The sequence below is a fragment of the Lonchura striata genome, chromosome 7 (genome assembly GCF_046129695.1).
Source record: "Lonchura striata isolate bLonStr1 chromosome 7, bLonStr1.mat, whole genome shotgun sequence".
In the NCBI taxonomy this organism is placed as follows: Eukaryota; Metazoa; Chordata; class Aves; order Passeriformes; family Estrildidae; genus Lonchura; species Lonchura striata.
In genome coordinates this window covers 28,930,566-28,943,686 of record NC_134609.1, presented here as the reverse complement: position 1 = coordinate 28,943,686, position 13,121 = coordinate 28,930,566, and the positions used below count along the sequence as shown (strand labels likewise).

At 41.2% G+C, this 13,121-nt stretch overlaps 1 protein-coding gene across 1 annotated transcript in view; it reads left to right on the top strand.

Moving 5' to 3' along the window:
• The window catches only part of CPXM2 (carboxypeptidase X, M14 family member 2), a 71,465-nt gene extending 59,330 nt beyond the window's left edge, over positions 1-12,135 (top strand). The window contains exons 10-13 of the mRNA XM_031505292.2: positions 94-391; positions 4,621-4,760; positions 5,716-5,815; positions 10,639-12,135. Coding sequence (XP_031361152.1) covers positions 94-391; positions 4,621-4,760; positions 5,716-5,815; positions 10,639-10,889 — 789 coding nt within the window. The 3' untranslated portion in view covers positions 10,890-12,135. The remainder of the gene's footprint in view (positions 1-93; positions 392-4,620; positions 4,761-5,715; positions 5,816-10,638) is intronic.
• Positions 12,136-13,121: the final 986 nt, after the last annotated feature.

Below are 13,121 nucleotides of genomic sequence, written 5' to 3'. Positions count from 1 at the left end.
CCCCTCACACCCAGGAACTCCTGAGCTCTCCCTTTGAAACAGCACGATCAGACTTCCAGGCTGAACCAGAGCCGCTGTGACTTTTTCTCCCAGGTGGCGGTGGAGACGCGGGCGATCATCGCCTGGATGGAAAAAATCCCTTTTGTGCTGGGTGGCAACTTGCAGGGGGGAGAGCTGGTGGTGGCCTATCCCTACGACATGGTGAGATCCATGTGGAAAACCCAGGATTACACGCCCACCCCGGACGACCACGTGTTCCGCTGGCTGGCCTATTCCTACGCCTCCACGCACCGCCTGATGACGGATGCCAGGAGGAGAGCCTGCCACACCGAGGACTTCCAGAAGGAGGATGGCACTGTCAACGGAGCCTCGTGGCACACCGTGGCTGGAAGTAAGTGGTAGAAGCTCCAATTAGCGTTACCTTGCTAATTAGGGTAAAGCCAGCGCTGCCCGGTGTACGTCGCAGCAGCGGGGGTGGTGAAATGTGTGTTCTAAGAGGAATATTTCCAGATGTCATTACTGTTATTAATACCCGGTGACTACTTCTTTTGCAGCCAATTTTTCCAAAAATTCACATGCAGTATATTAGCTTTAAGAACTCTGTGCACTCAAGACAGTTTGTCAGGAAGAAACCAACACAGTCCAAACCCCCACACAAGGTGACAAGAAGAAAACTGCTGCCAAGCACCACAACCAGTGTCAGAGCTGAAGCAGGGGATCCAGGGAATTATTCCAGTGGCTCTCAGATAAGGAAATACTGATTTCAGCCTCCTGCTGATTGAACTAAGCCTCAGATCAGCTCTCACTCACATTCACATGCCATAAAAAGCTACTGTTTGCCTGCTACTCTCCTATTTCTAGAACACCTGGATGTCCATACACTTAATTTTTGCATGGGCTCCACAGGCATTCCTGCTGCCAGGATAAATCACAGCCTGGATCAATCTCCCCACACCCAAGCCTGTCACCCTGTTAAGGAGCCCAGAGAGGAAGCCATGGCCTATGGTGTGGCCAAAAACCTCAATTTCCAGGAAAGCCCAATTAGAAGCCCATTTTTAACAGCATTAGGCACGTTTGCCTTTGCTCAAAATCCTCATATGTTTCTAAGTGCATCAGTCAAACAGCATATTCCCTGAAATTAGGAAGTGAGACAGGCATCTGCCACCAGTGGGCTGACAACAGGAGCAGCACTAATGGCAAACAGATGCAGGCCAGTGGCTCTGAAATCCAGGTTTAGCTGAACCTGGCTCATGTTTGGAACTTGCAGGTACTTCCACTGCATAAACATTTTGGGATTTTGGACATGGCTTTTATGACTTTTATATTGGCCCATGTGGAGTTAGTGCTGGCCAGCCTTTAAAGACTACAGTTGAGAATTAGTTTTTCAAATATTTTTTTTCAGCAGGTTAAAAAGTGTTGGGTGAATTTGAGGGGGAAACCTTGAACTCTTAGGTCTGACAGAACATTCCCATGCATTACATTCCTGTAATTTCTTCAGTACAGAAATGCAGTACATTTCTGCAGATTCTAAAGCATTCTCTGAGAGCTAACTTGGCCACTTAATTATCTAATTTATGAATTTAATTTTCATGAGTGCTACAGAAACATCATTAGGAGTCAGTCCAGAAAATATGACATTGGCCTTGTAACTAACAGCTGTCACAATGAGTTCCATTAAGTAAAGATGGATAATATAGATGCTGAATGTTACCCTGATTTCTTAGGACCAATTACATTTTGGATTTGTTTCATCTGATTTCTTTATTTCTTGATGATGTTGTAATTATGATTTATGTCCTGCTCTGTTACATTATGGTAAGACCTCCAAAAAAGTGCTTGCAGACGCTCTTCCACCCATCCTTTTGTGTGAGTGGCATCCCCTCAGTGTACCATGCCTTGAAACTGCCTGTCCCCTCTCTCCTCATCCATCTGCTTCCTTGCAGTGGTCCTGCACAGAAACTTCTCACTGCTTATGCCATGGGAAAATTTAAATGGGATTTTTCTAATTTCATGTCAGTCCCTAGAGAAGCATGTGCACCACAGATACCCAGCACCTCCTCATGCCTTTAAAACCCAGCCATGATATTTCCTGCACATTATTTTGACAGCAGTAAATGCAAGTTCTTCAGCAATTTTACATATAAAATTTCTGCACTGGATGAACTGCACAGAGGCAAAAAAGGGATTGGTTTAATTTTATATCCTGTGTTTTGGAGGCTGGATTTGCATGTTCAGGCACTCAAAAGAGTCGCTCTTGGCAGCACAAAGCCATTTTCTTAAATACATGTATTAAAACTGAGCAATTAGTGTGTATGGCAAAACATTTCACAGCAGATTAATCAGAATGTTATACAGTATGTGAGGGGAAAATAATTGTGGCTGTTTCTCAAGTGGAGGGGAAGCACATTTATGTAGAGTAGCATATGCCACTGGCTGATGTTTAGGTTTTCCCCATCAACAAAAGTGAAAAGTTTAACATCTGTATTATATAATCCTCCTGCTCTGCTTCCAGAAGGCACTGAGGGCTCATTAAATACTTGACTACTGCTCTGTGCTAATTGAACAGGAACAGGGATTTTGGGTTAACTCTTCTTGGTAAGAAGCACTCAGTGAATCCAACTCCTGCTGATATTTGCTATTTAAAACATAACAATTAATGATCATTAACAAATATATTTTAAAATATTTTCTTATTAGAAATGCAGGTGGAACAAGAAATGAAGCTCACAGAATTTCTTCCTTTAGTGTTCATTTTCTGTATCTCGTTATCTGTGTGAGAGTGGAGAACTAATAGGGAGGAAAATAATGGTGAGAAACAGGAGGAGAAGCCTGGAGAATGGAAATGTTTGAGCTCTGTATGAAAAGACAGCCTTCCTTAGTGCCACAGACCTTTGCAAAGGTTACAGTGGCCTCTGTAATGCAGAATTAAACTGCAGCTCCTCAGAGAGTGGAGGCACTGAGGTTCCTGGGGCTTGATCAGGACATATTTCTGATGGAAATCCCAATTGCAGAGCAACAGTGCAGATCCCAGTCTTCTGCAGCACTGTGATAGGGAGAAAAGAGACCCTCTCATTTCTTACAAACTACAGACACCATATGTAACATAAAATATTTTAAAAAAATTACTGCCTTGATTTTTCTGGCTTTTCTATCTGCTAGATTACTCAGGGAGGAAAACAGACTGAGGAACTATTTCACCAACTGCTCTGATAAATCTCTTTTACATAACAACATTGCTCTGTGTCCTGGCATTCAGGGTTCAGTCAAATGGGAATTCTGTGAATTGGGTAAACAGCTGCACCTCCCTGACACCCAACACAGACAATTCCCTTTCCAGCCAGGGCACTCATAAGGGAGAGCTGCTCCATGGGCAATGTCCAGGATTAGGAATGCTTAGTGCTTTCTTAAAAAAGCACAATTTTTTCTTGTAGAGAGAGACCTTTCTGCTGGTTGTGTCCCCATCTTCTACATCAATAGAATCCCAGAAGGGTTTGGGTTGGAAGGGACCTTAAAGCTCATTGAGTTCCACCCCTATCTGGAGCAACTTTTCACCATCCCAGATTGCTACAAGCCCTGTCGTTTGGTTTTGAAAGCCAGGTGTCTGCTAAGGAAGGCAGGAGCCTCCCTTAAATGGAAAATGTAAACTCCCTCCCTCTGAACTGTTATGATTTTGAAATTAAGGGGAATAGGAATAACAGTTCTTTAGTAGGGAAGAAAATAAAAATAAAATAAAAAATGCAGTAATACAAAACAACCTTGACAGAGTCAGAACATGTCCTGGCAGCCTGTGGGTCAGGGAGGTGGCTCAGCCCCATCCCAGGGGGGCTCAGCCTCCTGCAGTGCCAGCTGTGCTTCTGCTGGAGCAGGATCCTGCACAAGGGGGGAGTTTTCCTCTGGAGCTCCAGGGCTGGGGGAGATGGGCCTGGGCTCCTCTGGGAATGCAGGGGGAAGGAAGCTGCTCCTCTGGGAATGCAGGGGGAAGAAAGCTGCTCCTCTGGGAATGCAGGGGGAAGGAAGCTGCTCCTCTGGGAATGCAGGGGGAAGAAAGCTGCTCCTCTGGGAATGCAGGGGGAAGGAAGCTGCTCCTCTGGGAATGCAGGGGGAAGGAAGCTGTGCCATTCCCAGGTCAGATTGTATCCAGGTAGGAATGCTTGGCTCCTCCCCTGGGTGGAGAATCTCCCCATGGATGATGGAATTTTCTCAGCCATGAAAGGATGCTCAGTGGCCATAAACAGAAGATAATTAATAATTAATGGACCATGAACAGGAGATATCTCCTGGACGGAGGATTTGTTGTGGAAGAGATAAAGAAAACTGCCCAAAGAACAGAGAGAACTGCACCAGCTCTGGCAGATGGGAACAGAACGCACTCCCCTTGCCCCAGCCACATTTTCCAACCCAGGACACCTGCCCAACCTGGCCTTGAGCACTCTGGTTCTTTGTTACAGAACATTTGGCATTTCTAAAACCTTTTTGCCCTTCCAAATCTGTGGGCTAAGCCAGCTGGATGAATACCCAACTTGTGTTTATAGAAGTTCCATTAATTTGCATAAAAACTGAGATCTGATCAATAGATTAAAAAGGCCATGAAGTTGTTCCCTTTTTCCCCAATATTGACAGGCATCAATGACTTCAGCTACCTGCACACAAACTGCTTTGAGCTCTCCATCTATGTTGGCTGTGACAAATATCCCCACGAGAGCGAGCTGCCAGAGGAGTGGGAAAACAACCGCGAGTCCCTGATTGTTTTTATGGAACAGGTATTCACTTGGTATTTTTTGTTTGGATTTAGCTTTTTTTATTTAAATTTAAATATTTAAATTTACAGTTTTGTAAGTTGTGAGTTTTAGAGTATTTTATTGATCAACTAAAAAATGGAGTTGTATTTTTTTAAGATTTTTAAAGTATAAATTTTCAAATTAAGAAATGATACTTACATTATTTTTATTTTTAACTCAATTACTTGGGTTTTGTAATGTGGACTTTTTTATTTAATGATATAATACTACTTAAATTTATGAAGAAGAAGGTGAAGAAGAAGGTAAAGAAGAAGGATTCATTTCTGGTTTAAAACTTTTTTTATTTTATACATATTATTATAGTCTAAAACTTTAAGTTTTCTATTATGTGATATCATACACTTTTATTTAAACTACATACTTACAATTTTAATTTTATTATTCAATTTTTGAAGTTTTTTAATAGTTTTAGGTTAAATGTAGTGGTTTCTGGGGGTCAGTGCCTGATAGTCCAAAGTCTAAATTTCTTAGCAACTAGGGTTCCAACACCTATTGGTTTTTTTGTATGACTAATTATGTGATTAGTTTTGATAGACACTGCACTTCAGCCAGGCTGGTTTGACTTCAGGGAATAAAGTAATGAAGCTTCTGAAAATTTGATGTGGATGCTGAGGTTGCCAGAAAGGGCTGCTAGAAAAAGACCCTGATATTGTGTCTGTTGCTTCATCTGTTTTTTGTACTTGTATCTTGAATTCGATGCCTTGGGAATCCTAACAAAATTCCCAAACTGATTCACAAGTTAATGCCTGAAGGGCTGCTACAAGGTTAATAATGATATTCCACAATGCTGTGAGCCATAAAGTAGGAATATAAAATTAGAATTCACTTGTGGAATTAAAGATTCATTGTAAGTTCTTAGGAATACTAGTGTTCTTTGCTGTGCAATATTTACTTGCTTCTTTTATTCTTTTCTCAGGTCCATCGTGGCATCAAAGGCATTGTGAAAGATGTGCATGGAAAGGGAATCCCAAATGCTGTTATTTCAGTGGAAGGTGTTAACCACGACATTCGCACAGGTAAAAAAAACACACAATAAAAATGCAAAACATCAGTGCAAAAGAACAGATTTGTGGTTTAAAAAAAAACCCACTGAACCATGTTCCTAAGTACCACATCCACATGTGTTTTGAATGCTAATTTTATGTATTTTTATCTCTTTATGGGTGTTTTGTGTTCTTCATTTGCTGCCACTTCTGTGTGCTTTGCCACTGAGGTACAGAGTGGCAGATTTGGACACATAAACTGATTTCAGGCCATGGAATACCACAGAGCTTTGTGACTTCCAAATCTTTAATGTTTGCCACAAGAGGTGATCTGAACCAACATTGAATCTTGGAATATCTAACTTAGTTTATTATTAATTTAGTGCCTACTGTGTCTCCATTGTAAAAGAAAGCATTGAATGACAGATACTTAATTAGGCAATAATGATTCTGCCTTAAATATTTCAAAATGGGACCACTGGGAAACGACAGTGGGAATTAAAGTAATCAGCTGTTTTTTCTTGTCTTGGAAGCCTCAGCAGTGCTGAAAGTCTGCCATAAAGTGTGGGTTGTATTGCTCTGTTAACAAAATTAATGTATTGCTCTGAGTTAATGCAATATGTGATTAATCTCCAGCTCTCTGTGCTCTGGATTGTCATATGAAAAAAAAATTAAAGTGCAATAAATGTGCAAGATCCCAAAATCCACCTTGTAACACTCAGGGAATCTTGCAGCTATTTACATCTTGACTTATTGCTGAGCCTCTATGGCTCAAGGCCATCTGCACTTGTTAGTAAAAATAAAACTACTTATTTCATTCCCTTTAATTTTTCTTTTTAATGAGACGTTTAAGCTCACACTCTGGAATCACTGTGGAGATGGGAACATAAAATTCTATCTTGTTTCATATTATCCAGATAACAATACACGTCTCATTAGTCCCTGAAACTAGAGGATTTATGCTGGAGCCAAAAAGCTAAAATGACATGTATAACTCCAGAGAAAGAAGGCAAATTGCCAGCAGTCTTCTTTCATTTATACCTTTTAAAATGAAAAATATGCCCATTTAAACCTCTGAGTTGCCTTGATATAAAAATAGGCCAGGCAGGAGAATTATGGCCAGTATCTCTATTCACAAAAGTTTTGTTTCAAGTGAGCTGAGCTCTGCTGTTTCACTGCTGCATTAACGTGGTCAGCTGCCCCGTAGAGCCAGACACAAGTTGCCTGTAAAAGCCCTGTAATAACATTTAAAGATTTGAGAAAATTCCTTTGCCTCTTCCTGTGAGCTGAAATAAAAGCAGCTTGGTTTGGCTTTCTCCTGGATACAATATCCCTGATGGAAGGAGAGGGATGCTGGCATTCAGCTGACACCATTAATGGGCTAATTGAAGGCATTGATTACAAGAGCAAAGCTTCTTGTGAGGAATTATTCCAGCATTTTCCCTCAATGCAGATGTAACTGTTGATTAAGTCTGAGCGATTCCATGTTGTTACAGTCAGATTTAGGCTGGACTCTGTGAGAAAACCTCTGGAAAAAGAGTTCAGTTGGGTGAACAAATACACCTTTCCCCCTCCATGGTGCCAAGGCAGATTTGGGGGTTGCTTCCTGTAATTTGGGAAATGATAAAGTAAATATTGATGGAGAAATGTGCAGTTTCTTCCTGGTGAAACACTTCTGTGTCACAGCCAGACTTCAAAGACAGATGCTTCTGTGTGGTTTTTGAACCAAAGTGTAATTAATTTAATTCCACACAGTGTCCAGAGAAATTTTTATTAATATCTTGGTAAGCTTGCAGTGATTTCAGTATACTTTATGTACCAAAACCAAAGGATTTTGATGTAGCATTTAGTAATATTTAATATATTAAATATATTTATATAGTAAATATTTATTTAATTAGTCCAAGCTAAGCATAATTCTGGTATTACAACTCTGCAGCCTCACTCCTGGCTGCCTAGTCCACACGGAAAAGTTGAGTTTAAGTTTTTACATGCTTTGAGTATGAAGCACTATGGCTAGGTTTCCTGGAGAGTCTTTTGTTGGCAAAAAAGCATTAGAAAGATTTTTATAATCTATTTAAATCAGATCAGTTTGGTACTTTTAAATGTAAAAATTGCTTTTGCACTTTTACAATTACTTAATTGTAACTAAGGCCTGTCCTATCAGGCTCAAAGGACATTTCTCTTAATTGCAAAATTTATGGAGTAGTCTGACATATTAAATTCATAGGAATGCTATCTTTGTCCTGTAATGCATTTTATCTATGCAGACATGACAATCCTCTTCCAGCCCCAGTAGGTGGGTATGGATGCAGTCTGCCTCCAGCCTGCTCCCACTGGAACCTATTATTTCAGCAAACCTATTATTTACTAAATTTATCCGTGTTTTAATTGTGTTTCTTTTTTGCCATCTGTTCTGAAATATTTTTTTTTAACTGGATTTAATCTGATTTTCAAAAAAAACCCAACCTTTTAGCCTGGTATTAAATTCTGGGCACTGACAACTGACAGAAATACTCCTGTCTGCTTGATTCTAAGTGGAAAGCAGGGAAAGTGCATCCTGCTGAAGGCTTAATACCCAGCTTTGCAACAAATTCCCAGTGGGGTGTGAATGTGTAGGTTTATTCCTGGCCCTGTGTGGGGTTGTGATGAAGTGACTGTTAAATGTGTCAGAAAAATGTGGGTCAGGTTTGCAGTCCTGGGGCTAAAGGCAGGCTGGGAGCAGGGATGTGATCACAGCCACACACGGGGGGATGCAGAGCCCTCTGCCTGCCCCGTGCCACTGCCAGAGCATTTACAGCTAAAAATGAGCCCTGGGGGATAAATAGGAGGAATTTGGGCAGATTTGTGGTTTGTTTTTTTGTTTAGCTTCCAACAGTCTCAGTGGTGAAGGAGAACTAAATAAAGAGCCTCTCTTAGAGCCTTTCCTAAAAACACCTGACTCATGAGGAGCAGAAAATCTGGGCCTTGTTATCACCCCAAATGTGGTCAAATTGACTTAAAAACCCCCTGATCATATTGAGATCTAAGAATGGACCTGATCAGGTACAATTCTGGCACACTCTGAGGCTGCTCTATCAGGGTAAAGTCAATATTGCTATTCGTTAACACTTGCTGTTGGCAAACAGATTTTTTATTTTACCAAACCCTAAATTAAAATGGTTTTTCTTTTAACAGGCTGACCAGCCTGACACTTCTCCAAATATAATGTTTTTATGCAAATCATCTTCAGTTTTTGCTACTCACTGCCAGTGAGCCCAGTCTGGTGTTAGTAAGGCTGTCAGGTCTCATCAGTGCTAAAAAACCCCAACCCCTCCTCATGCAGAATATGTTCCATTTCTATTTTTACATGGAATTGCATATTTGAATTTGTACTTTCATTCACAGGGAGTTTCTCCAGGACAGAGTGCAAAACTAATTTTAGGTAATAGTTTTTCCCCTTTTTCAATTTAGAGCTAAGAATACTCAGTGGTTAAAATCATATTTAAAAGAAGCCTAAAATGATCCTGTTGCCCATATGGGTACATAAAATGGGTATATCTCAGAAGAAAACCAAAACTCCTGATTCAATGAGGTGTTAAAATACATTTTTATGAGTAGGTTAGTTGATTGCAAGAGCTTGGTTTGTGCATCTACATTTAACCAGGTAGTTAAACATCCTGGTGAATTTACTTTGTAGGAAAATCAGTGTAATAAACCCCAATGTAAGGCTTAATAGAAAGGAGTATTTTTTTACACCTCAAAGTGAGTTCATGTTATGTATTCGCACACTTTTCCTAACAAATAGCACCAAAATCCATGTCCTGGCAGTCTGATCAGGGTTGTGTGATGTGGATATTTCACTGGGGCTCCTCTGGACCCCTCAATTAGGATTCGTTTGGGAAAGGTCTTTTCAACCCCATGGGAATCACCAGATTTTGCCTCAGGCCTTTCCAATTGTCAAAAACCTACAGCTGGTTTGCTTTTTGTATCATTTGGAAAATATTGTTGAGGTGTGTTTTTCTCTAGGGTTTGCAGGAGAAGGAGATGTTGCCCTGATTTTTAGAAATGTTAAGTTTTCTTTTATAGTTCTTTTGAAAGTGTTAAAGTTCTCATAAAACTTCTTTAGCCTTCTGATAATGTTTACATATTTGAGAGTCAGAGTTTCTACACAATTTCATGTAAAAATGGAATAGTTTACATAGTTCTCTGTGGGTGGAGAGAAATGATTGATTGATCTTTGGACCAGTGTGGTTGGAGAGGTGGTAATTCCACCTTCCAATCCACGGTCACCTTTGGAATTCTATAAATATCAGAAGTTTGAATAAAATCCCCTTTTTTCCTTTGAACTTACCAAGCTTTTGTGTATTCATTTCCTGTCCAGGAAATGAAATACCAGGAGGGGTATTTGTTGTGGGGGCAGCCCCTTGGACACCCTCCTGGTGTGAGGATGGAGGGTTTTACCTGTGGTGTCATCTTACCCATGGCCAAGGACTTCTCCTGGGGCTGGTGCAGGGCTGGGAGTTGGACTCGATGGTCCTTGTGGGCTCCTTCCTGTGTGATTCTGTGTCCTCATCTAATGCACTCAAGTTGCTCCAGGAAAGGTTTGGATGCAAATTTCTTCATGGGAAGGGTTTTAAAGAACTGGAGCAGGCTGCCCAGGGATGTGGTGGAGTTCCCATCTTTGGAAGTGTTCAAACAATCTGTGGCCATGGCACATGAGGACATGTGGTCACCGTGATGGCGATGGCTGACAGTTGGACTTGACGATCTTAGAGATGTTCTCCAACCTCAGCGATTCTGTGACTTTCTAAACACCACTCTCCTCAAGGAGAAAGGACCAAAATCCTGAAAACCATCTCTGTTTCCCCCACCAGGAGCCGACGGGGATTACTGGCGTCTCCTCAACCCGGGCGAGTACGTGGTGGGCGTCAAGGCCGAGGGCTACACCACCGCCACCAAGACCTGTGAGGTGGGCTACGACATGGGGGCCACCCAGTGCGACTTCACCATCTCCAAGACCAACCTGGCGAGGATCAAGGAGATCATGAGGAAGTTTGGGAAGCAGCCCCTCGGGCTGTCGGCGCGCCGGCTGCGGCAGCGGGCGCGGCGGTGGCAGCGGCGATAGAGCTCGGCGCCGGCTCTGCTTCTCTCAGCCTGGCTGTAGTCGTAGTGAGAGTTACATAGCCCATCTCTTCATGCCTTTTTCTCTGCACGAGGCCTTTCTGTTTGTGGAGCTGGATGGATGCTCGGGGGGTTCTCATTTTTGGTGGGAAAAGAATCGGAAATGAAGTTCAAGTCGAAGCAAAAGGAGCTCCCGGTTGAGGGGAGAGACAGGGAGAATGGAGGAAGGTGTTTTGAGTCGAGCTGGAATGAAATGGTGTTGCTTTGTTGGGTTGTTCAATCCTTTGTCAATCTGTTTTCTTTAAAAATTGAAGAGAGAGGATAAAAAACAACAGCAACAAAAAAGAGATACTTATAAAGGAGAAGTGTTCTGAATGAAAAATTAAAAGACGTATCTAAAGTATGAAATTGGTATATTTTTGCAACTCAGAACAGTTTTGACACTTTATATTCTATTCTCATATGGGAGGAAAAGCTGAGGGGTGACAACTTTTGTTTAATGTGATTAAAACTTGTGTCAAAATTTCTCTCTTTCTCTGAAAGTTCCCCTTTTGATAAGCACTATATTTCAGGAAAAATGCCTGCAGCGAATAACCCACCTTTGCTTTCCTGCTTGGGTTGTTTAGATTTAAGGATGCTTTGTGCTGCCAGAGTTTAATGCCAGGAGTGTTTTCTTGTCTGGCTTTTTAAGGCTGCAATTTTGCTCCATGAACTAAACCTGACCAAAAGCTTTTGGGATCAGGAGCACTCCAGCACTGTGGTGTGGCAGTTCTTCCCTGATGTGGGAGAAGGACCTGGACAAAGCTGTTCCTGAGGATACAGCCAGGTGTGTCATGTACGAGAGGAGAGGCTTAGCCACTGAGAGGTGCTGAATTCACAAATCCTCTGATACCATCTCTTTTCTTGATTTTTGGCCTGACTTGAAGTGCCTTTTGTGCTCCTGCACTTCTCATGCCACTGTCTTCTGTGACATGCAAGGGGTTCTGGGTTCCTCTGCAAGCCTGCTCCTCTTGCTGCTGCTTTTCTGGCCTTATGCCTCTTTGGGAGCAGGAGTTGTGCTTTTTTGTTGGTTTTTGAGTAGTAAAATTGTACAGCAGGATGGGATTGTGGTTCAGGAAAGATGCAGAGCACATCTAGGAAAGAACCAACACTGGGCAAAGTGCCTGATTAAAATACGACTTTGCTCCATCAGCTTTAATGTTATGACCTAAATTATACCTAAAAAAAAAAAGGAGACAGCTGCATTATTTTAGCCAGTCTGTGGCTAAATAAACATCTCTTAACATGCTTGGTAGAAGACTGCAGCTTACTCTTCCAAATACAATTCTGTTTAAACAGAAAATTTTGATTTCTATTTACGGTTTTTGCCAGTTTGATAGGATTCTTGGAAAAGACGTTCAGCAAAATGTCATTGAAACTGAGGAAAAAATAAAGCATGAGCAGAAAAGTTACTGTAAAACACCATGTTCCATCTGTATTAATTATTTTTTATTGTCAAGGAATGAAGGAAACACATAAAAGGTGAAAGACTGCAGAATGAAAAACATAATCTAGAGCCCTTGCATGGTAAATAATCATATTCCTAATTTTTTTAGGCAATTTCAGCCCTTCCTTGTTCTGCAGATACCACTAAATAACAGCAAAGGTTCCAATAAAACAGAAAAGTGCACTTTTAATTCTCTGTGACTGAAATTATGGAACACCTCCAAGTCAGTATCATTTCAATTAAGTAACAGAAGTAAACAACTCATCCAATCATTCCATCATGTGGAATTATATTTTACTAATTTCACCCTCTTTGCACCCTTACAGCATCCTGTATGCCATATATTTCTGTATAACAAATGTAACTGCAGTTTGTAAAGAAGGGATATTTTTTTCTTGAGAGGTGGGAAGGAATTAATGATGTCTTTGTGCAGGTAACAAAGTGAAATCATTTTGGAATATAGAGTAATGACAGCAGAAAATTTGTTTGCAGTTAAATTTGATGTGTTCACTGGCAGATGTAGATTTTATGACCATCATGATGATCAAGAGCACACAAGATTTTTTTGGGTTAAGAATGGAGTTTTTTGGGTGGATCCTCTCTTGAGTCCCACAAAGGCAATTTGTGGGTGGTTGGAATGCACTGGCAAAAGTGGAACAAAATTTAAATGGGATTGAAGGTGGAAACCACTGCTTTAGTCCTGGCAGGTGAGGTCTTTCTACCTTGAGATAATGATGTGAGAGTTTAACT